Source organism: Aythya ferina (assembly GCF_964211825.1).
Source record: "Aythya ferina genome assembly, chromosome: 5".
NCBI classification, from domain to species: Eukaryota; Metazoa; Chordata; class Aves; order Anseriformes; family Anatidae; genus Aythya; species Aythya ferina.
Genome location: NC_140301.1, coordinates 6,672,904 through 6,698,277, shown reverse-complemented (window position 1 = coordinate 6,698,277; position 25,374 = coordinate 6,672,904). Strand labels below are relative to the sequence as shown.

The 25,374-nt window shown below is 39.6% G+C and overlaps 1 protein-coding gene across 5 annotated transcripts in view; it reads left to right on the top strand.

Annotated features, from left to right (window-relative positions):
• Positions 1 to 25,374, top strand: part of SPON1 (spondin 1) — a 398,866-nt gene that overhangs the window by 125,526 nt on the left and 247,966 nt on the right. For 4 of the 5 annotated variants that reach the window (XM_084521957.1, XM_084521956.1, XM_084521959.1 and 1 more), the window contains one exon: positions 14,441 to 14,471. The exons of the other annotated variant lie outside the window; for it this stretch is intronic. In XM_084521957.1, coding sequence (XP_084378083.1) covers positions 14,443 to 14,471 — 29 coding nt within the window. In that variant the 5' untranslated portion in view covers positions 14,441 to 14,442. The remainder of the gene's footprint in view (positions 1 to 14,440; positions 14,472 to 25,374) is intronic. 5 annotated transcript variants of the gene reach the window in all.

The following is a 25,374-nucleotide window of genomic DNA, read 5'->3' as shown; positions in this document are numbered from 1 at the left end:
TTTCTTTAGTAACTATGAATAAAAACATACAATTCCATGTAGGTTTTCTTTCTGCAGGCATCATTTTAAAATTGTTTTGATTCAACCAATGAAATATAAAAGGTAAAGATAGGAGATTGAATCTGGTACTTAAGTTCCTTAAACTTTAATTTAATTAAAAGTAGAACTTCTGTTGATACACTTTTATACTAGGTTTTAATTTGCATCGTGGCAAAAGAATGATTTTTAAATGCAGAAAAATTTGACATATTCTTGAAAACTTGGCAAGTAACCTCCCTTTTACAGACAGCTTATAACAATCAGTTTCACAGAGGGGGGCGGTAATTCAGATATCGTAGATCTGCAGGGCAGGGAATAAAACTGCCTTGACATCTTTGCTAGCAGATCAGATCTGTAGATGCACTAACCTACCAGCTACTGGAGGACTGCGTGCAGAAGGCAACTCATTGGCACTCCAAAATCAGCTGCTCGCCTTTTTTAGGGATGCATAGTGGCTTGGAAAACATGGGCCATGGGAGATTTGGTGTTTCTATGCCAAATGAGAGTTCTTCTAATCTTGTGAGGGGTGAATAAATTTGCTTTAAGCTGATTTACACTGGCAATATGCTCAAAACAGATGGAGTACATCAGTGCCTTGATATAAAGTCTCCTAATGAGCACTGCCAACCAAAGGAGCCCCGACACACAACGCTGCAGACACTGTAGTCACACAGAACAGCACACTAAGTGGATCACATCTGTACAGCAAGGCAGACTTTTATCTCCATTACTCTCTTTCCAGCTGTTACAAAAGCTGGACGTAAGGTTCATTTTTCCCCGACGGTTTATTGCAGAAACAGTGGTTCTGCAATGGTGTTTTCATATAGTTTACCTAGATTAGAGGGACCTAAAACTGACTGTCACTTTGAACTGTGCAAGATTATGCAGCTCGAGCTGTCAGTGGTTAGGAGGTGTGAGATAAGATCAGTTGCAGAGCTGCCACTTTCTGATCTTGGTTACTCCGGTGCATATGTACACCCTACAAAGTAATCTAAATAGACATTCGTATCCCATTATGTATACAGGCAAGTAACCATTTGAGGCATTTATGTTTTGTTTAATTTCAGAAATAAATGGCTTTATTTCCTATGATAAGACAACAAGGACATACTGGCTAATATGCTTTTTAAGTAGTTTTTGTGTCAAGATGCAGGTAAAAATAAATATTAAAAATGCTAGCTAGCTTATACAATATGATTAATCCTGACATTAGTGTAACATTCAGTATATTTTAAAAAGAGAAGAGTAAATTTAATGTTTTAACACCCTTCAGCACACGCGTTACAGTTGGGATAACATTCTTGTTCAGCTATTTCAGCTTATGCTATTCCTGTGCAGTCTTTTGATTCTTGAAAGCAATATTGCAAATCAAATTAACATTTGTGGTGTTGATCATTAGCTACAATATATTAGAGTAAAAATGCGGGAGGGAAGGAATTAGAGGACAGTATTGGTTTTAGATGCTTTTGCTATGCTTTTCTTGCACAGCCTGTTCCATGAGGCCGCTCAGTTTCCTAGCTCTTCTTTCACCCTTGCAATTTTTAGAGGGGGGTGTGTGTGTCCTTGCAATACAATAAGTTGCATCCTTTTAGAATCTCACGGAATTCAGAAGTTAAAACTTAGAAGTTGTTAGAGTGAATTCATTTTATGGTAAGTAAAACAATTGCAGCATTTATGTTCCCCCCCTCCCTGAAGGAGGATTAGTGTAAGATGCTGAGGACGTTGCGTTTTTCTCTAACACAATACTCTGTTGTTCACATGTAGAAGGGATGCCCATTAATGGCAAGTGGTATATTTGTTTTCCCACCAAGGCCGACACACAGTTTCAAAGGTCAAGCACTGTCTGATGCTGCATTTACAGGCTTAAACTTCTCTTTTCCCACAGTGGATGAATTTGTATGAGACTGCTTTTCCGATAGCTGGAATGTGTCTCGAGCAGTTGTGCTGCTGCTTTGCTTCACTCAAAGCTGAATGCAGCACAAGTTACAAGCTAATTAGACTGTCCTGTTAAATAATGCAGTGCTTTCTGGGGGAGTGGGGCAGACCTGGATAAGCATAAGCAAATGCCTCAGGTTAGGAAGTTGATTTTTTTCTTTTTTCAAAGAGCTGAATTGAGTGTTTCGATCCTCACTCTGGCTAACAGGTGAAAATGCGGCATAAGAGCAAGCTGGGGGGTTGTGTGTTAATTTTTATGTTTTCATCTTACACATTTGATATTTCCATAATCCATATTTTTTCCAATCCGTGCCTCAAATCAAGATGTTGGAGAAAAAGAAGCATCACTTGGGAGCTTGGGTGCTTACTCAAACCAAGACCCGAACTTTCTGCTGTCTTTCAGAGTCATTGCCTCCCCTGCCTGCCGGTGGTTGCTGAAAGCTTTCTGTCCCTTCCCCTGCTCCCCTCATTAAGCAGCAGGCGCTGGTTCTGGCCAGGCACTTTGTACGTCAGTCACATAGGGCCTCTTCCCTTAGCTGTGGCAGGCAGGCGAGATAATGTCCTCTTGTATTCAGGCAAGACCAAACTTGGTGAGGCATAAAATCAGTTATTTCCAACCAGCTTACTTTTGATTGAAGGAACAGCTTCTAGTCTCACAGCAAGAGGACTAACTTGTCACTTACTGAAGCAATTTACCTGTTCCAAAAGGAGCAGCAATTGTTTCAAAGAATGAAAGCAGCCACTGTTAAAAACAGAAGCTACCCAAACTGTATAGGATTATCCTAATATGGCTTAGGAACACATCACCCTTCTTGTTTTGAAGCTAGCGTTGTTTAAGAACTTTAAGAAAGCATTTAATTAACAACATAGAAGGGAAAATGAGGTATTTAAGTAAAAGAATATGTTTAATCATTTATTATAAGTGTATTCCAGAATTAATTCAAGGTAAGATTTCAACCAGCAAAAGTCATGCTACTGAGTTCCTTTTTGCTTTTGAACAGTTCTGCAGTCAGGAGGGTGAAATTATAGTGCTTTTAAGAAAATTAATTATTTTGAGTTTATTTTTACTGCACATCGTTTCAAAGAAATGGCGTGTCACTGACCCCCTTCTATATTATTGTTCCGTGTGTTAGCTCAAGTGCAATAATTGCTTTTTCTTGCAGGCTGAGTGAGGCATCGACCTGTGAAGTATGAGTTAAAGTTCAAATTACCCAGCCTTTGTTCTTCGCTTTAGACTACCTGCTCTGAATATATAACGTGACCAGTAATGTATCAAATAAGATGCCTTGAAATATTTTTTTTGCAATTCTCCGGGTAGATTCTGGGCAGGATACAAGTACAGAATGTTCACCTTTAAATAAACACAAGAACTTGATGATGTGTTAGTGCTGCGCCCTATTTTATAGCCTATACGTTCCCTTTTCTGTTTTCTAACAGACCAGTCTCAATGCTAAACTGTACTCTGCACTTTGAGATTTTTCTTATGAGAAGCAGCAAAACCCACTTTAGTTTATATGTTGATTTAGCTGTATATATTGTGTGAAGTATTTTATGGTCAATGGGTTGTTATTACGCGACACGAAATAAGATTGTCACAGGTATAGGCATTGACTATCCCATTGAAGGTCAGCACTGTGTCGTGTTTTTTCAGCACTTCCATCTTTGAGTTCAATGCTTGTTATTATAGGTAAGCTATGGAGTTGAAACAAATACATAGCTGAGCTTGGGTATCAGGGAAAGGCTAGGAAGAGGAAAAATAATATCTGTATGTTGGCAATTCATTGCAACTCCCACAAAGAATTTATTGACAGGGCAGCCTGTTGTGTCTTCCCTTGTCCCGTTTCCAGTAGATCAGTCATGCTACGTACTGGAGTGGTGAAAGAGTGAAGCTTTATTTAAATCACTATAAGATAATTAGATTAAATATTCGGTAGCATCTCGATTTTCCTCGATGGCAAAACATTGCCATATCTGGTGTATTGATTCAACCCAATGACAATCAGATGTGTAGAGTAACATCCTATTCCTCCGAGGCTGCAACTGGTCACTGAGAGTGAGGTGGCTGCAGTATCTTGTGCTCTTGTTAACGTGCAAATCCAGTCTGTTTGGGGCTGTTAATCTGGTCCATTCTTAGCCACTGGCTTTCCCTATGCTACCCAGTGAAGAAACCATTACTCCGCTGTCCGAAGTCTGTCTGTTGGTGAATTCATCTGTGCCTAGGTAGAAATATCCCCACTGCTGTTGAGGATCCTGGGAAATGGCAGGCAAAGCTAAAACCACGTCATGAAAAATAAGTGACCAAGCCGTGCAATACGTTTGTGTGCCTGCTTTGGTCAACATTATTCTTTGCCTGGAGGTTCTACGGTTAGAGCAGATTTTCTAAAACGCTTCAGTCTTGTGCACATATAAGAAAGAAAGGGGGGAAAAACATTTTCAAGTGGTGCTGACGTGTTGTTATAGTAACACCTAAGGTCTAGTAATCTGAGGCAAAACATTTTGAATGCTTGGCCTCTTGCAATTTTCTGGTAGCCCCGTGTTCCCTCTGTGTTATTTCAGCACCACTATTTCTCATTTTTATTAGTGATTTGGTGATCTCCTGCTAGTAAATTCTTCACACTTTTTTATGTGGACGTCCTGAAGTTTAATTATAAACGGCTATACTGATTGGGCCAAAGATCCACCTAGCTTAGTGTCTTTGATCCAGCAATATCCTAAAGTGAGAGGCTAGGGAAGAATGTAAGTACAGGCAATACTTCACCGAAGTACTCTCCTCGTCTCCTAACCACTCGTGGCTCAGTCTTGCTATTCCAGAAATGGTTTCTGCGTATTAAGTTGTCTTTGTTGGATTCTGTTCCAGGAACCTGGTCATTATTCTCTGAACCTGTGTTAACTTTTAATATCTACTATTAGATGCCAGAGACTTAAATCAGAGTAAGGGTTAGAACTGGGGATATTGGATGAAGTAATGTAGTTCTGTTCTTGTTTCAACCGTTATTTCACTGTGAGACTTTGGGAAGTTACAGTCTCTCTAAAGGTTTAAATTTTGTACTTTTAATACATGAATAATAATTCTTAGAAGTCTTCAGAGCTTTTTCTCTCTCTGAGAGTGCCATGAGCAGAGCAAATAAAATATTATCATTTACCTTTCTCATCTGTGCTCTTCTATATCAAGGAAGCACTGGGAGAGAAACACAAACATAAAAGGAGAAAATTTATTCCCTTTAAAGAAATGGTTGAGAAACTTGATGCAAGAAAGACTAATGATATGGTATGCTTTCTCCTGGTCTCAATTTTAAGCACCTAAATCGTGTTTCTACCCACACATTTATACCAGGTGTAGCAGAAGGAAAAATTATTTTGCAGCCTTGTCATAAAGAGCCTATAAACTCATGGAATTGGTTCTTCTCACCAAGTCTAGAAAACTTATTCCATCATGGAGTATAGATCTTGAACTATGAACAAATGAGATTTAAGGCCTGCCTTACTCTAATGACAGTATTTCATAGAATAGTGAAGAAAAAAGAATCTGAAGGGGCTGAAGTTAGCCCTATACTATAGAGTACTTACTCTGCAAAAACTATCACAATTATGGCTGTTAAGTGAGACATCTATAGGAAGCAGTCTGAATACAACCCACGGTGGCTGACAGACAGCAGGCAGAACAAGTAGATATTGAAACTACTACTCAGCATGATCCAAAGGCAACTATTTAAAGGCATCAGATTTTTTTTTTTTTATATATATATGTGAGTTCCTAGGCATGCGAAGAGCTATCACAGTAAGTGGTCTCCTAAGTGAATGGAGCTGAAGAGCCTGGCTCTCAGTTCATGCTTGTTATTTTCAGATTCTGAAAACACAGCATTTTTTGTTTGTCTACCCTAAATAACTTTATTAGTTTTATCATAAGCTTTTAAACCAGTAGTAGTTCTCTTAAAAGTACTCAGCACAAAGGTGACAGTGTATGCTTTCTGCTGTCCTCCCTCCTCTTTGAGCGTAGAGGCTGAGGTTATTGCTTTGTCACCACGAGGACTGTGACCCAGTTGAATGGGTTGTGCAGAGAGCTTCTGCAGTCTCTGTCCCTGGAAGTCTTCAAGACCCCACTGGGTAGCTCCCTGAGTAGCCTGCTCTGATCCAGCTGTGACCCTATTTTGGAAAGCCTCCCGAGAATCCCTTCCAGCCTGAATTATCCTATGGTCCCATTCCCATTTGGATAATAGAGGTAACTGGATTTACATCTTCCACATCTGGAATAGCTCCCTACTCTTTGAGCTGTTGCATTAAAACAGAGCTTTAACTTTTTTTTTTTTTTTTTTTTTTTCCGGCTATGTTTTGGTCAGTGCTTTTGGTTAAGAGGACTGAAACTGCTCTCACTTAATGAAAGGATAGTCTAAGGAGACCAAATTTAGGATAAATTTCTGGAATTCAATCCCACAATAACAGAGGCCTCTATGATTACTCGGTGAAATGTCTGCAGAGTCAGGATTTCAGATTTTTTTTTTGTATTTTCCTTCTAGCTAAGACTAGACATCTCCTTGCTTAGTGTATGGATTTTAGGAAAAATTCCACTCTGCATGCAAGTCTGTGGCACTATTTCCAAAGGCTTACAGGAAAGCTGGAGTGTAGTTGGAACAGTTTTTCTTTTCTGCTACTGAACTGGCTGCTGCTCTCTGAGAAGCCAAATTACTGTTAACACGTTGCTTGAATGTTTCTGATCTGTTTTCATTCAAACCCCAAACAGATGAGCTTGGAACACCTTGAATGGCAATTTCAAATAACCTGGCAGTCTTCAGTGTAATCTCTTGTGGTAGTTTAACTGCTGGGAGATTGGAGGGGGCTAACATCTTAATTTGCTGTAGCTGTCTCCAAAATAGCTGCCCGGCTGTTCTGTGATGGGAGGGCTAAGATTCAGGCTTCCACCTCAGAGACAGCTCTCCTGGCTAAGTGCTTTTTTTCACCATTCCTGGCTACCTTTTCCCTCCCGTTTCTCTGCTGAAATGGTGGTTTTGTCTCTGCACATTACCAGGTATTTGAGGAGGAGCTATCAATCAGGACTGCTCCAGCTACCACCATTTTATTTTATTTTTTCTCTTTTCATTTCTGTACTGGCATAAGGCAGCGTTGGTGCTGAAGCTGTGAGAAATACTGACAGTAAAATAAGATTTAGACTTTCAGTTTCATGTATTTGTAGAAACTTTTATGAGGGTTTGGAAACAATAGCTGAGCATATTTGCATGGATGGAAGAGCCAGTTTACACACCTGTGGCTAGATGCTTTATTGCCTGCTAGGACTTACCCTTCTTTTTCCAAATAAGCCTTGAGATCTGCATGGCGTTATTTCCATGTATTCATTCTTAAATGTATCATTAAGGGGGATAAATGAGAGTAAATATGCTATATAGATGTAAAAGACCTCTAAGCAAGGTGCTCCATGAAATTTTAAGAGATGGTGGCGGATGACTTTCAGACTTCTCCATGAGGGTGTTCTTTGTGTAGGGCATGTATTTAAGGAGCATCCATTAGCACGTTTCTGCAGGGAAAAGGTACTGCATCAGACTGCATACTAATGAACAAGTTGCTAAATGTGAGCTAGCATCTATTGTAACAAGGAAACAAGTCAGGTTTGAAAACCTTTGAGATGTTTTTGCATATTTTAGTGTTAAACACTGCAAATGCTATTTCAAAATCATAATTGCCTTTCTCTGACACAACAACATTAACTCTTGGTTAACGTTTTCTAACGCCATGTGTTTTCCTGGAGGCAGAACTATCTAATCCAAAACCTCATCATTCCTGCACTGCTTTTTTCAAAGAACTATTTCAACAAAACCTGACTGGCTGAAAGGAAGATGTCTTCTAGAGTAATCCTGGAATAAATGTTCTGAAATATTAGAATTAGAATAAATATATTTGAATAAGTAAATCAAACTCTCTGGAGAGTTTGACTGGGGAGAGGAGGAATGCCTGAAATCAGGTATTACAGGCACCTTGGGGAACAAAAATTAGTATTTCCAAGTTCTTAGCGTGTGCTTTTAAAATATATATATATAAAGTTGAATTTTCAAAACGCTTGTATAGAAGATTTTTTTTATTTGCTTAAATAGACACCTTTAGTTTTAAATACTAATTTCTATAGCTGTTGAAGGTGGCAATGACCTCTTGGAGAGCTAGTTTTTGCTTTGTGTTTTCAAGGAATTTGTTTCAATTTCACTATTTTCTGAATACCTGTTTAGGTTCAGAAGACCTTCTAGCCTGTAAAAATAAAATTCATGATATTAGACAGTAAGAGACAACTGAACTCTTAAGCTATTTATTTTCAAATCTGGAATAGAGCAAAATTCAAAGAGACGGTTGCTTTTTTTTTTTTTTTTTTTTTTTTTTTTTTTTTGCTATTTTACTTAGCAAACTACTGGTTGCGTAAGCTAATAACAGTGATGACATTAAAATTCGAGAAGCGCCATCGTATGATTTTGCAAGTTTAACTTATTCCAGGAAAGATCCTTACAGCATTGGCTATTAGTGATTCTGAATTTAAGTTGATATTTGCTATATAGGCAATTTACTCTTGCTGTTCTTCTGCTGGTTGAATTAGTCACTACTTTTTAAAAAGGGTAAACGCTTTTTTTTTTTTTTTTTTTTCTCCTTGATATCTGACAGAGGGGCTTGTAATTCAGTGATGTCACACAGCATTTGTATGTATTTATCTACTTGTCACATTTTCATATAAAGGATCCCAGCCAAGGAGGAAAGTTCTCTTGTAGAAGGAACTCTACTCACAATGAAAGAGGCTGCTTCCCAGACAACTTTCACATGCAAGATCTGTCTCTGAATGCCTATCCTCCTCCTTTGTGCTCTTTTATTTCGCAGATGTTTATTAGCAAAGAGAAGTTGATTGCAAATTAATTGCTGTGCTTTTTCTCACTGTTTTACTCCCGCACACACTCCTTGTAACTTGTGTAAAGTGGCCTACACAGCTAGCATTAGTTTTGCACCTCTCCCAGGAACAGATTTCAGGCTCTTTAATCAAAACATCTTCACTGCTATTATGATCACCTCTACAAATTATATTCCTAGCAATGATTTCTCAGTTATTGCTTGAAAAAAAAAATAAAAATAAGAAAAAAAAAGTTTCACAGCTCTTCAGCCCAAACCACTCAATACAGCTGTATTGTTTGGCACAATAATTAAACTAGAAACTAAGACAGCATTTTCTTCTCAAAAAATACTTTGTCCTTTTCCTGGCATTTTCATACTAACAGGATGTTTCAAGGATGTTAGTCTGTAAAGTTTGCTTCATGATACATCTAACTATTATACTTCATCTGGGTAGAAACAATTTAAAGGCAAAATTTAAAAATGGGAAGTTAAAATACAGCTTCTTAGGCAGAAAGTTTGGATTTTTGTATGTCAGCATAGCTGATTTTTTAATTTTTTTTTTCCATGCCCGGGTAGAGTAGTGACTTGTCAACAGATCAAGTAAATAGTTGAAATAATCATTACTTGCTTTAAAAGATTTTGATATGGAAGGCCAAAGCAAATGTAAAAGTGCCTGTTATTTTGCTAGAGTCTGACAAATGTACCATGTTTTTTTTTTTGGCCTCAAAACAGCATAACCTTAAGCTGAAATATGTGAGTCAAAGAACTGATGTTGTGTTTCATTGCTTTATTTGTATTTTTATAACTAGGAAGGAAACTCCTAAGAACAATGTTACCTCTAAGAGAAACATTCCAAGCTTTGACTGTAACTTAAAGGCTTGAAATTGCCATCGCTGTGTGACACTTTTCTGACCAAGAACTGCATGTGAACAACACTTTGTATTTTATCCATTGTCATCCTATGGAGCTATAGTGTAGTCAATTAAAATTAAATTTTTAGTACAGTCATGCAAATATTTCTTTAAGAGAGTTTGGTCTCTAATGTGGCTGATGCATCTATCTCGCTGCTTTGTTTTCTAAATAAAAAAAAAAAAATCAAAAACAACTTCACACTAATTATAATGAATGGAAGTGCATGCACTGCTAGTCAGTCAACCAGTAAATGAGAAGCAAGCCTTTAGGTGATTCCATCAGACAGTAGCTTAACAGATCCTTTAGTAGTGGGAGGTGAAGGTTACATGGGCAGTTGAATTTCAATTTGCATTTTCAATAAAGGGCTATGCTTATAAATACTGCTGGGTATCTTTTTGTTGGAGCAGTTGGCTTTTTGGTGAGTAGGGCAAATCAAACCTGACCTGTCTGGTGGCTTTCTACGTTGGAATGACTGCATCAGTTCACAAAGGAAGACTGAATGATACCATCTACCTGGACTTCTGCAACGCCTTTGACATGGTCCCATGTGGCATCCTGATCTCTACACTGGAAAGAGTTTTACTTGAATGATGGGCCAATTGGCTGGATGGCCACAACCAGAGTAGTCAATGGTGCTGTGTCCAGGTAGAGGCCAGTGATGACTGGTTTCCATAAGGGGGTCTGTCCTAGGCCCCATGCTATTTAATATCTTTATCAGTGACATAGAAAATGGGATTGAGTGCACACTCAGCTAGTTTGCAGATAACACCAAGCTGAGTGGTAAAACTGGTAGAAGGAAGGGGCCATCCAAAGGGATCTGGACACGCTTGAGAAGTGGGCCCGTGCAAATCTAATGAGGTTCAACAAACACAAGGTGCTGCACCTGGGTTAGGGCAATCCTGGACATGAGAACAGTCTGGGAGAAGAACTCTGCCCTGCAGAGAAGGACTGTGGGATTCTGATGGATGAAAAATGTGACATAAGCCAGCAGCGCATGCTTGCAGCCTAGAAGGTCAACTGCGTTGTGGGCTGCATCAACAGAAGAGTGGCCAGCAGGTCGAGGGAGGTGGCTGTGCCCTTCTGTTTTTGTGAGGCCCCATTTGGAGTGGTGCATCCAGATCTGGGGAACCCAGCATAAGAAAGATGTAGACCTCTTCTTTATAAGGGGGCTTATAAAGAAGATGGAAAGCGACTTTTTACATGGGCAGGTAATACTAGGATAAAGGGGAATGGTTGTAGTACTAGGTGAGGGGAGTTTAGATGTCAGGAGGAAATGCTTTACTCAGGGGATGGTGAAGCCCTGGAACACGTTGACCAGAGAAACTGTGGATGCCCCATCCATGGAGGTGTTCAAGTCAAGGTCAGATGGGACTCTGGGCAATCTGGTCTGGTGGAGGTGTCCCTGCCCATGCAGGGGGGTTGAAATTGGGATGGGCTTTGAGGTCCCTTCCAACCCAAGCCATTCTATGAAAAAAAAATCCTTGTTTTTTTCCTGGGAGGCATCTGAGTCTTCAAAGACTTGTACATGTGCCTACCTTTTTAGGCATGACTTCTTGCTAACAGAAGTACTTAGAATGCAATTATTGACAATGAAATTAATCATGGGCCTAACTTTGAGGATCAGTAACTTTCACTTCAAATTATTCTTAATGGATTTTGGTGCACATTAAAATCATTGCAAAACTGGCAGCTCTGGAGATTGCTTCCATCTCTGTGCATTTGGAATTGTTACAGCTGGGTGAGTCATTCCTACCTTCTGTGCCACCTTGGTGCTGCCTTTCAAAAGGGAGTCAGATGGTCGTCGTTTTAATTCGAAGTGAAGCTGGGGTAATAAACTTAGAAATTTATCTTTTCTAAGTTATTTCTTTGAATTGCTATGATAGAAAATTCGCAGACACTTTAAACCTCAGCCAGAGCTGTCCTAATTTTACTGATACTGATGTCAGTGGGGGTTTTACCATTGAACTGTAATGTAAGAGAAGTGCTGAGCACTTTGAAATTCACATTGAAGAATAGTTACATGCATGAGTGCTGTAATCTTATACCAAATATTGCTTAAATGACATTAGGGAAGCAAACTGACCAAAAGGAGATACTGGTACAATACCCTTAGCATAGCTTCACTCAGTCACTACGTAATAGGTTATCAAGTTTTTAAAATAAACCAGTATTTTGTTTGTTTATTTAGAGACTCCTGCAGATTCACAGCGTATTATTTTGTGTTGATTAAATTTCTATTTTAAAGTGTATAAGATACAATACCATTTTTAATGAAGTTGGTTCGTGAAGATTTCATGCTTTTATTTATTCGTAGATGATACTATTTTATTGCCTTCCTGTCGAGTCTGAATATATGTTTCTGTGAAAGAAGCAAGGCTCCTCTGAAGCATTGCTGTTGGAACAGCAGCAATGTTTTTGGGCAATACGTGAAATGGACATCTAAATTAGACATGCCACAGAACAGTGGGCTGGTAAGGTTATTTTAGGTAACATATCTGTGCAGGCAGTGAGCTTTCTCAGTGTTAATCTTAGCAGAAGAGAGGCTAAATGCTAGCCTTTTGCTTTCTATAGATCTCGGGTTCTTCTTGATTTGAAGCAATATGGGAAGCCAGACTATGGCCAGTTGGCCTTGGCTGGCTGCTGGGCTCTTCACTCCTTCATTCCCAACTCCTTCAACCTCTCACCCCTCACCCCAAAAGCCACAGGGGCACGGGGAACAGGGGTTTGTGGTCAATTTGTAATGGTGTAACTTGGCTGCCCATCTCCTTGCCCTCCTCCCTTGCTTTGCCGTGGTCCTCTTCCATGAGCCCCTGGGGCAGTCCCCTGCAGCCCCTCCTCCCTTGAGGTCTGCAGGGCTGCTTCTTGCACTTTTCTCCTCAAAGCCCCCCAGGGCTCTCTGCCCTTCCCTCACAGGTTTTCCCTGAGGCACCACCAGCGGGGCTGATGGGTGCAGCTGCGGCCTGGAGCGGGGTGGCCGCCAGCCATTGCCGCCTGCCACAGGGCAGCCGCGGCCTCTCCTCACAGCACCGTGCCTGCGCCCGATGCCTTCTTGTAGGGTGTGCGTGGGCCAAAAGCCACCACTGCATGCTCCTCTGACACAAAAGAGTTTTCAACAAGGTGTGTGATCTCTTCTGAGGGCATACATCTGGCTTTCCTGGTGCCCTTACTTCAATTTAGAGGTACGCGCTAAAAGGCCTTGCTTAAAACTCAAAACAGTGTTAGAGTTCCAACCTAAAGATTCAAAAATAACACCATTCTTTTTGTTCCGGGTATTTCCATAAGTTTCTGGAATTTTCTTTTTGAGGCCTAGTCCTGAAACTGCTAAAAGTTTTCTTGTCTTTTCACCTATCTAAGCCGTCTCTCGTACTATCCATTTTCTGTTGGCAGTAGTGCTGCTCGAAATAAGCTGCTGTGGAGGTGTGATCTTATCAACTCTGGGATTGTCCTATTTTGGATTTGAACCTACAATTTGTTTATTTTTTTTCCTCACTGTGACAAAAACTATATAGAGAGATGTGAAGAGCCAAGAGTGGCTTGTCTTTAATCTTTAGAAACAAAAAATCCACCTCAGAAACAAAACAACCTGCCACAGAGATATATATATATATATATATATATATATATATATATATATATATAATATATATATTTCCCTGTGAGAATTTGGAGGCTTTAGCTTCCATATTCTGTGGAAAAAAGAAATAGAAATTAAAAATCTTTGTTCATCTTCACTTTCTATGAAAATGCACTTCCGTTATTCAGTTTGAATTTATCAATTCCAGGTTTCAGTTAAACAGGCAATTATAGGATAAAATGGTCTAGTTTTCCAAAGAAACATTTATTATTTCTCCGTGAGGAAAAAGTTGTTTAATTCTCAGTCACACAGAATGTTCTGTAAGCAGGGTGTTCTGTGGAGCAGCGTTTATTTAGGAGTTGTACTTATATCACCAAAATTAAGGATTGTTTGAAATGCCTTACAGATAGCTGCAGCAGTGTCAATCATTTGAAAGTAGGTGTCTTTTTATAGAATACTTCTCAGGATGTCGTCTTGAACTTTCCTGTGAATTTTACATAAAATAAATTAGTTCTTCCATCAGCCAGTAAATTAGAAGATTGAAGTGAGTAGCTGTTCAAATCAACATGTTGTTATCATTAGGTACCACAGATACATATTAAAATATGGATATATTAGCTGTCTTTCCTCCTCATTCTGTTGTACCTAATCATAAGGTTGTCTCAGATGCCTGATTTGCAGCCGAGCTGTAATGACGGCATCATTCTCTTTGGTGTGCTCTGAAGGCACAGCTTCGCTGAGCTGCTCTGGCAATGATGTGATTGAAGTAGGAGATGGAATCAGACTTAATGAAGTAATGTTCTGCTCAGACAAAGCGTTTCAGGAAAATGGTGTTTCCTTTTGTTCTGGTCGTTGTTTAATCTTTTGCCACGTAGCTACGTATAGCTTTGTACACTTAACTTTGATCAGCTTCAAATGCAAAAAGAAAATCTCTGTGCTGAAACTTCATAATGTCACTCACAGACCGCTTTCCTGGCGTGTCTGAACTGAAGTGTTCATAACTTAATTTGAAAATTTTCCCGTGTATGAAAACCACCCACTCTTAATTTTTTTTCCTTTGATAGATTTGTACCTGCAATGTGAAGAAACCATTTTTTTTTTTTTTAGAGATGCTGTTAGAAGAGAGTTTGAGAAACATGTAAGTAAGTAAGAAATCTTACCTCGGCTTAAAAAAAATTAACTTTTATGTTTTTGTATCATCTGCAATGATTGTTAATGTGTCCCCTTTTGGTTTAAAAATCAGTGTCTACAGTTTTTTATTGTTTTTTTTTTTTTTTTTTCTTCTACAAGTCCACCATGTATAACTCCTATCCTGTCCTAAATACAGTACCTTATATCCTTGAGCCCAAATGGGAAAAATACGTGATAGGTAAAAAGACTTGAGTCTCTCACTTGCCCGTTTCTCGTAAGTAATCTACTTGTATGCTTCTCTGTCATACACAGGCTTTCTAAAATCTCCGGGGCCAAATAACCTTTTCCTGATGTTAAATATTCATAAAACTTCTGGGAACACTTTGCTATTAATGGGAACATCACAAGCACAAGTGCAACTGAAATGCCCTCTTGAAAACTATTGCTTTCTAAGTGATTTAGGATTTGTCACACAAATATTCTTGCAAGCCTGGGTAGTGGTGTGTAGAGTAATGGATGCTGTTATGCCAGGCAAGCCTAGAGAAATAATTTTATTAAGGTGAGGTGTGTTTTGCTTGGTGGGGGAAAGCAGTTCAAGAGAAACAGCGAATTGGTGGGATGTTCTAAAGTTCCAAAGTCGGGAGAGTTTGAGTCAACTTAAAAACAAAACAAAACAAACAAACAAAACCACAAAGGGGAATTAGAAAATTAAAATGTATGCATTAGAATATGTGTGTTACAAAAAAAAAAAAAAGGGGGGGGGGGGGGGGCAACAGTAAAAACTTCAACAATAGAGCTTTAATGGAGGATTTTTGACCTCATCTTTGACAGCAGTTCATGGGGAGCACAGAAAAGGTGGCTTCCAGGTAGCCAGAAGTTGCTTGCAGTTAGGATTTTTAATTGTGCATACAATGAAATAGAAAACTCCATTAACGATATTGTTTTAATGCGTCTGGTGCAGTAAAGCTGTTTAATAGGTAAGATATTGGTGGATTATTTATACATGGGGGGCTGTTTTTTTACATCAGTAAGAGACTTCCAGTATTATTAAGCAGCACATATTTTTGACTCCATATGCAGCAATTAGGGATGAACTTAGTAAGGATTTCTGAAAGTGAAGGGTGTATGTGGCATCAAAGTGTGATTTTATTTTATATTTTTTTTTTTTCCACAGAAGTGTAGGATATCGTTTCCTTTGAATTTTTTCTTAAAGTTGGAGGGTCTTGAATTCTAGACTTGTATATTTTGCAGGACTCATAACATAAGTCTTATGACTGAATAGCGATATAAACTTTGTGCAAAAGAAGCCACTGTTACCCCTCTTGGACAGTAGTACAAGTGATGGTACAACTGATAAAGGAATACAAAGGATGATGGAGAAGCTGGTACTTAATATATAGAATCATAGAGTCATTAAGGTTGGAAAAGACCTCCAAGATCATCTGGTCCACCTGTCACCCTACGACCAATGTTAACTCACTAAACCATGTCCCTAAGCACCACGTCCAATCTTTCCTTAAACACCCCCAGGGGTGGTGATATACATACAAACTCTTTAATAAACGAGCAGAGATGGACAAAAGCAAAACTGTTTTGTATCACTGACTTGAGTGGGGTGAAATGTGCAGATATTTCAAGTCATCCTCACCAAAGTTGAAAGAAATGCGTATCAGAACTGAATTGTTGATATAAAAAGCACCAAAATCAACGTGCATCTGAAAGAAATTAAAACTGTTGTTAACAATCAGAAACAATCAAACAAACAAACACCACCACTCTTCATTGAAAAATGAACAATTTTAGTAGCCAAGCTTGCTTTTTTTTTTTTTTTTTAATATTTTTAAAAGATTGTGTTGAGGTGTTTGTCATTGTGTTTTTGCATTTCTGGACTGTTGGTACAACTTTGCATGAATGAGTGTTACCTCAAGCCACTTCTGGGGATTTTCCATGCTGTGGCTGAAGGCAGCAATATCTTTAAATGCTGAACAGTTCTATGCCACTCTGAAAGCAATGTGTGAAGATGTATGAAGGTAGGATATGCACAGGTGAACGACATTTCTATCTCTGTGCTTGCGTCCCAGGCTATACTCAGAGATTTTTGGTCACAGTACAGGGTTAGCCCCTTTAAATAGCCGTGGAGCAACTGTCCAAAACCAACTGAAGTCACTGAAAAGAATTATTTACATTATTAAATTTAGAATTGTGCTCAGCTGAGCCGGGATGTGTGATCCTGAGTTTAAGCTGATGTCTTGGAGCTTAAAAATATGAAATAATTTATAAACTGCTTTTCAGAGTTTCTTGATCACTAAGTCACTAAGCCCTTTTACTTCCTTTCTTTCAAGGATGCTTGGTTCAGAAATTTGTTCCAGAGACTAATCTTAATGTATTCAGGTGAAAGAGCCAATTTAGTTTCTGCAAGGTGATTATTATCCCCACTCCCCAAACAAAACAAAACAATAAAAGCTGTGTTTTCAGCTGTAATCACAAACAAAAATTAAAAGCAGTGACAAAAGATTAACAGCAGTAACATTGATCCAGGATTTGGAAAAGGAGAAAATAATTGCCCCAAGAACTGCTTATGCTTAGTAGAAAATGAGGAAGTATTTCTGTGGGCTTGCTGGTGTGTTACTTTTAATAGAGCATTGTATAACAACCTCTCAGCTTTTTGTAGGTCACTTCCATTGCTCTGGGGAAAACTCAGGAAAGAAGCAGAACTTGTGTTCTTCCATGGCTTTGCGAATGTGTAGCCTATCAGTAACCCCTGCAAACGCATCTGGCTCCAGGACCCAGCTGTGTATGCGCGTGTGTAAATTAGCTACAACTGGCACACAACTCGTGAGGCCAGAGTGCTCTAGATGAGTAATGTCTGCGTTACGGATGCATTTGGAATGGCAGCAAGTCATGCAGGCTGCAGTTCTCCACATTTGGATTACTGGAGAAGTGTTTGTCTTTCATCAACACATGAGTAGGACTACATGCTTTACTGCTGCTTACCGGGTCAAATTGAAAGTTGGAAAGTAAACTCACTTGGCTTATCTCGGGACAAGGAGATTCCTGTAGAAGGAAAGTATGGCTTTGACTGAGGAGTTTTCTTCAGCAGTTCAAAGCCCAAACTGTGAATTTGCCTTTATTTAATGTAACTCCTAATCTAGAACACCAGGAAGTAACATTTCTTTAAAGCTATCTGGTAAGACATTGTGCCTCAAGGGCACAAAATGAAAGGGGAAAGTGCAGTCTTTTTTTCTTAACCAGGGTGACAGTAAAATCTTGGTTTAGCTTGAATTACTTCAGACTCGGTTGAAAGAACACATGAGGAAATACTCAAATTGGGGATGGAGTATTGTGTTGTTTCTAAGGTAGCAGAGGTTCAGGAGACTGTGTAGGGCAGCATAAAAAGCTGTTGCCAAACTCAAAGTTTGGAATTGTTCTGAAATTGTCAGTGTTGTTTAGTTGAGGATGGCTGAGCAGGAATATGCAATCAATGGCTTTGCGCCAAAACAAACAAACAAACAAACAAAAATCAACACCGCAGCTCTGATAAAGGGAATAATTGAATAGGGATTCATACTGCAATGCTATTAGTAAAACTAAAATGTGTATATATGCCTGTGAACCTAAAAATTGTTATAAATCAAGAAAAGGAGTAGATTGAAGTTGCAAATTACGAGATGTAACTTGCAAGAGATAGCAATTATAAATCAGTTAGTACTGTAAAAGCATGGTAAATGTTGTCTGGACTCTGCTTCATTGAAATTCTGTGATCAAATTCAATGAAGAACATGGGTAAACACTCCTGAAAGCCCTGTGCCTTTTGGCCAGTTCCTTATCTGCTTGGTATCGTTTAAATCTGTAGGTGCTATTATGAACTGCCTCAGTAGCTGGGCCTTCTATTTTAATTTAATATACAATTGGGCTGAGGCTTTCAGAGCAGCTCATTGATTGAATTTGATGGAAAAAGAGTAGCTAAATTCCCTGCACGTTTTGAAAATTGTAGCTTTTGGGTATTAGCTTGCAGTCTTTAATCAGTCCTTAATCAAGTAAAACTCTCAATGGGACTTTTGCTTGAAAAAAAACTATACAATTGCATCCATTGGCAAGAAGGTTTTACAGGAAACTGGTTTCTGCAAGCAAAAGAAAATTTATGCAATAAAGGTCCTAAAGCATGTGAGAATAAGCTTCTCTTGGAAATAATAAAATTCAAAGAGCTTTTTATTGGTGATGGTGGGTTTTGGCGAGCAAGAATATACTAAATAACAGGTAATTTGAAATGCAAATAAAATGAAAATATTTGCCTCAGATTTAAATAATTCTTCCATGTATTTCTAGTGGACTTTTTATCAGGAAAAAAAAAACACAGCTCTTGTCTTGCATGTGTCCTTATACTTCAATATTCAGTGACTGTGTCTTATAGAAATATTGGTATAGGGTGAAGAACAAAACTAGTTCTACTCGCGAAGTCTGTAGATGCATTTTCAGAGAGATGGATATCCTTATCTACTGTGTAAGCACTTTTGTCATCAGCATGTAAATTCCTCCAGAGTAGATAGATGTATATGCACACACTGGTATTAATATTTTTGTAGAGAAACTTGTGACTTTAACTAAAATGCAACTGCACTGTTAAAAACATTCCAATTTACAGCCTAGAAAGTAAGTATCAGTTTGGCTTTTTTATTGGCAGTTCAAATAATCACTTATTTTAAAATGAGGAATAGATTTTTGTTCTTTAAAGCAATAAGCAAATCTCAGATGGGGAAAAAGAAAAAAAAAAAACACAAGGTGGTTTGCTGAGATTCAAGCTCTACAAGACAAGATTTTAATTTTTTTTTAAATAATTTTTGGAGGTCTACTACCAATAAAGGGCAAAAGCCTCTGGTTCGAAATATGAAGTAAGTGAAGAGGGACAGTCTAATATAATATAGTGCTGTACTTAAAGAGGTCTGAAAGCTTTGCCACTTAAAGCACAGGAAAACTACAGTTCTGTAAATTCTGATAATCTAAATTCCTGAGATGCACCGATTTTCTTTACAGTTTCTGTTGTCAGGCTTTTTTTGTTTTCCCATTGACGCTTCTGGTGTTAAGCTCCCTTTTGTAAACTTGTAAATGCTGTGAACCATTGGTAACCAAAGGTAGTTTTGAGAGGTACATCACCGAATACTTCCAAAGCGCCCACTGCCCTTTTGATTCATTTAGGACATTAAAGGAGAAAAATCTCACAGAAGGAGGGAGGTGGGGAGAGGCAGAAAGAGAGCAGGAAACACCTGATTAAACAATGAAGTCTGTGCTAACATAGCCTCCTAGCAAAACTCTCCTTCCTAACACCAGCAAATCTTCTATTTGTATTAGAGTTGCTCTAATACAATACACAAATTACAGTGTATGATGAGAATGTTTTCCACTAATGATGCGAAATCCACTCTTCCACCTCCTTTCCCCCAACAGCACGGGGAATGGGGGCTGCCATCAGTCCCTAACACTTTGTCTCTGCTCCTTCACACTCCCTTCTCTGCCCCTGCTCCCCGTGGGGTCCCTCCCACGGGATGCCGTCCTTCCCAAACTGATCCTGTGTGGGCTGCCCACAGGCTGCAGCTCTTCAGGAACTGCTCCCACACGGCTCCGTCCCATGGTGTCCATCCATCCTCCAGGAGCAAACTGCTCCAGCACGGGTCCCCCACGGGTGGGCGGCAGCTCCCCCCAGACCCCCTGCTCCTGCGTGGGCTCCTCTCCACGGGCTGCAGCTCCGGCCCAGGGTCTGCTCCTGTGGGGGCTCTCCATGGGCCGCAGCCTCCTCCAGGCCACATCCACCTGCTCCACCGGGGGCTCCTCCACCCATGGGGGGGCTGCAGCGTGGAGATCTGCTCCGTGTGGGACCCATGGGCTGCAGGGGGACAGCCTGCTCCACCAGGGGCCTCTCCACAGGCCACAGGGGAACTGCTGCTCCAGAGCCTGGAGCCCCTTCTGTCCTCCTGCTGCACTCATCTTGGGGGCCACAGGGCTGTTTCGCACTCCTCTCTCCCAGCTGCTGTTGCACAGCAGTTTTTTTTTTTTTTTTTTTTTTAATTCATCATTACTGGCTCGGCTCTGGACAGCAGCAGGTCCCTTTGGAGCCAGCTGAAACTGGCCCTTACCCAACATGGGGCAGCTGCTGGTTTATTCTCACAGAGGCCACCCATGCAGCCCCCTGCTACCAAAACCTTACCATGTAAACCCGATACAAATCTACAAAGTATGCAGTATTTTCAGAGGAATTGTGAAAATAATTGGAGGGATCTTCATAAACAAACAGGGATTCAAGAGCAATGTATATTTATTACAACGTAGTTTGTGTCAAACTGACCTGGTGTTTCTTCACAAATTCTAAACAGGGAGATACTACAAATGCAACTCATTTTCTGGAAAATTTTTATTGTTAAATGGGAAATTATTAGAAGGGTGATGAACTGGAGGACTAACTAGAAAGTTTTATTGTGAACAAAGGAAAAAAAAAAAAACAGTGTCTGTGTCATAAGAGAGTTTTAAATTTCTCCTGATGGGAACAGTGGCAAAGATGGACATCTGACTGAAAATTTCTAGGGTTCCCCTGACCTGTGGTGTGATCAAGTCATACGTTGTGGTGCCTTAAGTGGTAAATGGGTGATATAATGCTGCCACAGGATCAAAACTAGGTTTAGGGGAATTCATCTGTAGCTTTACCAAGCACTGAAATTGTCTCAATCAAGATCTATTGAAAAAGCTCATGTGTTATTTATGTCTGTCTGTACAGGGAATGGTTTTCATTGTATGTATGTGCATGGGAACCAAAATGATTAATGAAACAGAGCAGTCACCTTGTGAGGAAGAGGCAAAAAAAGATATCTCCTGTTTAGTTGGGTGATAAGGATGAGAATTGATATGAGTAAGACTCACAAAATCATGAATATGGTAGGTAAAACGTGTACAGGGATGTTATTCACCGAGTCTTGCAGTGCTTGAAGTAGAATGAAACTCTGACCCAGAAGGGACAGCTTTACGTTCCTATGTTTTTAAGTTTCAAAGTATTAAAAAATGTGGACCAATATATGAATTCTAGTATTTTTAAGGAGAAAATACTTCCATTTGTGTTAGTGCTTTGTCTTTCGGTAAGTTAAGTAGTAGGATAGGCTCTCAGGAGAGGTGGTTCTAACCTTGCACGTCCAGCAAAAATCCTCCACTCTGTCTCTGGATCCACTAAAACAGTGATGGAGCAGAAACAAGTGTTCTGGAGGGGGTTCTCAAGTTACCAAAAACTAGGTTTTAAAATGTTTCAATGCTAATAGGTAATCTCTTTTGTTAATTTACTATGCAATGCATCCGTCAAGTATGGCAGATCTCCAAGTTTCTATAATCTTTTCTTCTTCAGCCTGGATTCTGTAAAATTGGAGCCTATCCAGTCTTGGAAAGTTGTAAGCAAACTTGTTCAGCTGATTGTGCCCACCTGCCTTTCCTTGCTGTTTTTATTTGCTGTGCTATAGTTTTATCTGTCCCTAAGGCATAGGAATTTACGACTCCTTTTTACTGGACTAATAAAGAGATTTTGTGCAATGGTTTTGGTTTATTATCTGATGCTCTGAAACAGTGCTGCATCAACTGGAAATTGAATCGTAGCAGCATTTTTTGCTTTTGCTGATTCGAGATTTGCCTGTTAGACTGAACCAGTTGCTTTAGTGAACGTGCTGCATGGTACAGCATGTTTGTTGTAGGTAGAGGGAAAATTCCAGCTTCTCGTGATTCACCACAGATTTTGGTTTTCTTACTGTTCTCATTTTTTTTTAAACATAAATGTTAATTTTTATATCTGTCCCTAAAAAGTATGTTAAGACAAAAAATTTGTAATGAAAGAAGGAAGGTGGTTGAACTGCAGTTGCAAATAATTTTAAATAAGCATACTTTGATTAATGTAGGTTGCAGAGATGATCCTCTGTGATGGAAGTTTAAGACTTCAGTGAATTTTATAACAGGAATAAATAAGCAGTCAGGGGTTTTGTTTTCTTTATCCATCATTTCCCAAACTGCGTAAGACTTCTGTTTTTACAGTGGTGTTCAGGTGCACCCAGAACATATTTTCAAAGCTGTGATGGAAAGATTTCTGATCTTGAAACAGTGATTCTGAGTAAAACCTCGAAGAATTACGGATACTAGAGAACAACTGACACCTGATAGCACATAGCTGAGCCCAATGAGTGTTGAGTCACCCATGGTTGAGACTTCAGGCTGGAAAAAAAGGTGAACTATCCACCAGAAGTCTTTTTTTATTATTATTATTATTTTATGTTTTGCTAGCAGGGAGCTCTGAGAAACTACTGGGAGGGTTTTTAGAAAAAATCTGACCAGGAATTAAATCCTAATAGGGTAGAAGAGGTATGGGGGGCTAAGTCCTTGGAGCAACTGGTATTCTAGGGGAAAAATTGTTCTGGTTTCCAGTGTTTCATAGCAACAGTCAAATGTGAGAGAATTCATGAACTATAACATGGTGCAGACAAAGGGCATAAAATCCTTTGGTGGACACTGGCACAAGCTTTGTGGAACATCTGTAAGTCATCTTAGAAACATCCAAGAATTTAAGACTGTGAGAAGAAATTTTGAGGCGAGCAAGCCCAAAAGAATGGCTGAAGATCTGTTGTGAGACCATTGGTGTTCTTGGCTTTTGGACTCTCTTTTGTGATGGGGTATGGGGGCGTAATTCCTCTCGACTGTTCTGTAACAAAGCTTATAGCAGATAGAACAATTACAGAATTATTGCAAAAAATTATTCATCCGATACATGGTCTAACTAAATAGAGATGAGTCACTGTAAGGAAGGGGAGTAGTTGTAGACATGTCTCTAGACTGCTAACATGGGCACGTGTGGTAGTGGCTTCAGGGGGCTGGAAGTCAGGCCTGAGAAGCGAAGGAGACTTGGATTGAAAACAACAACAAAAAAGCTGTGTATATTGCTTAGTTGTGCAAGCAAAAAAAAAAAAAGTCAAGTGGATGACAACTGTATATACCCTTGTACATGACACCTATTTTCTATTAAGCAACGATGTTTCAAATAACCTGCTGCTTCAGGCTAGAGTGCCTTGTAAAGGCAGAATTATTTCCTGCAGCTGCATTATGGATGATGAAAATTGTGCGGTTCTGTGACTGCCAGTCCCATTAGAGGCTCTGTAGAGATCAATAATTGGTATGACAAATTACGTTTTCATGCTGGAAAACAGATGTTTCATAGGCTTCTAATTAAAAAAACAAAAAAAAAAAAAAAAAAAAAAAGAAAACTTTTTAGAAACCAGGAAAGATTTATAACAAATACATTTTACATGTTAATTAAATAATTCATTTAACTTTCATTTAACTCTGTCGAGCTTTGAGTTGCAAACTCTTATCGGTGCTCTGTAGTCAATATTCTCAATATTCTTGTTTTCCTCTTTCTACCTCCATGTTATTGAAGCACTTTTCTGAGCAGTGCCCTGCCGGCAGGGGTTTGTATCAAGCTGCTAGTTCTGGATTACGATAGCCATTACACGGGAGGATTCGTGACTGCAAAACAGATTGGAGGGGTTGGTGGACTTGCGTTGTGCTGCACTGCCATGAATAAACTGCCACGTACTCGTCTGAAACGATGAGGTGCAGAGTGCTTTGTGTTGTCCCCTTTGTCTCCTGCAGTGGAGCCCTGTAAATATTTAGTGGTTACATGTCAGACCTATTTTCAAGAGCATTGGAAGCAGCTCTGCAGCTGTGTGCTTCAAGGGGGGACGTGGGTCTGAGTCCCCCCTGTGTTGCCCCAAGGGGGCTGGTGTAGGACCTCCCTCCTCGACAGGGCCCTAAGCAAGCTGGCTTATTCTTGAAGTTAGCCCTGCTAATTTCAGGAGGCTGGCTTAGGTAAAACCATACGTTGTGCTATGATTTAATAATTTCATACATCTGAAAAACATCTGTGAGCCTTCTGTGTGCTGGTTTTGGGGAACCCCTTCCACAGGAACTGAAGTTCTCCCAGCCATTGTGTTTGTGGCCTACAAACCTCATCCGAATCCGAGCCTGGATGCTGATCCTGGGTCAGAGCACCAGGCTCCTTCTGTGTGCTTGAACACGTGGACTTTCAAAAAAACTTCTTCGGGTACTTCAGTGCCTTCATGCTATTTCAGAGGAGTGACTCACACAATAAAAGGAAATTCTGTAGCGCATGGGCCTACTTTAAAAATTAAATGGTTTTATGAAAAGGAGTTAGGAAATCCAGAAAATATAAAGTCCAGGGGTGAAGCAATCCCTTATGAAAGTCTTCAGTGAAAGCATTCCTCCTGAAGTTAATTGTCATGGAGATGTTGGTCAAAGTTGCCTGCTCTTCCATAGGCATGGGATATGATTTTGTTCACTCATAAACAGGTTATTAATATTCAAGGCCAAAGTCGCTGTTTTTGCAGAAAGTAATGTAATTACGTGCTGTCCAAATAGGAGGAGGGAGCGTGTTGTGCACGTGGCCAGAAACATGTGAGTTGATCGAGATGTCAGGTGCTGCTCAGCACTGAGGATCCGTCACCCGCGGAGTGATCTGTTCCAGTGCATTTTAATGAGCACTGCTGAAGCTGTGAATGGTCTGTCAGCACTTCTGTTAGGCAGCTTGTTATTAAGGAGTTTATAGCTTGGCTGTAAAACGTTGCCGTAGGCTAAAACGAGTTAAATAATACTTTCAGAGCGATGTTTTGCGCCAAATTTAATTGGCGTAGCTGTAGGCATTTTTCCGTGTTGGTATCAGAAGGCAATATGCAAGTTCTGATTGACGTCTTTTGAAGTAGGGCAAGGCAAAATACAAACGGCACGACCTGGAGCTTTACTCATAGTAGATGGTAAGAGAGAATAATGTTGTAGGATGTGTGTTTCATGTGCAATAACTGTGTATGGAGGCTGCAGCAATGGAA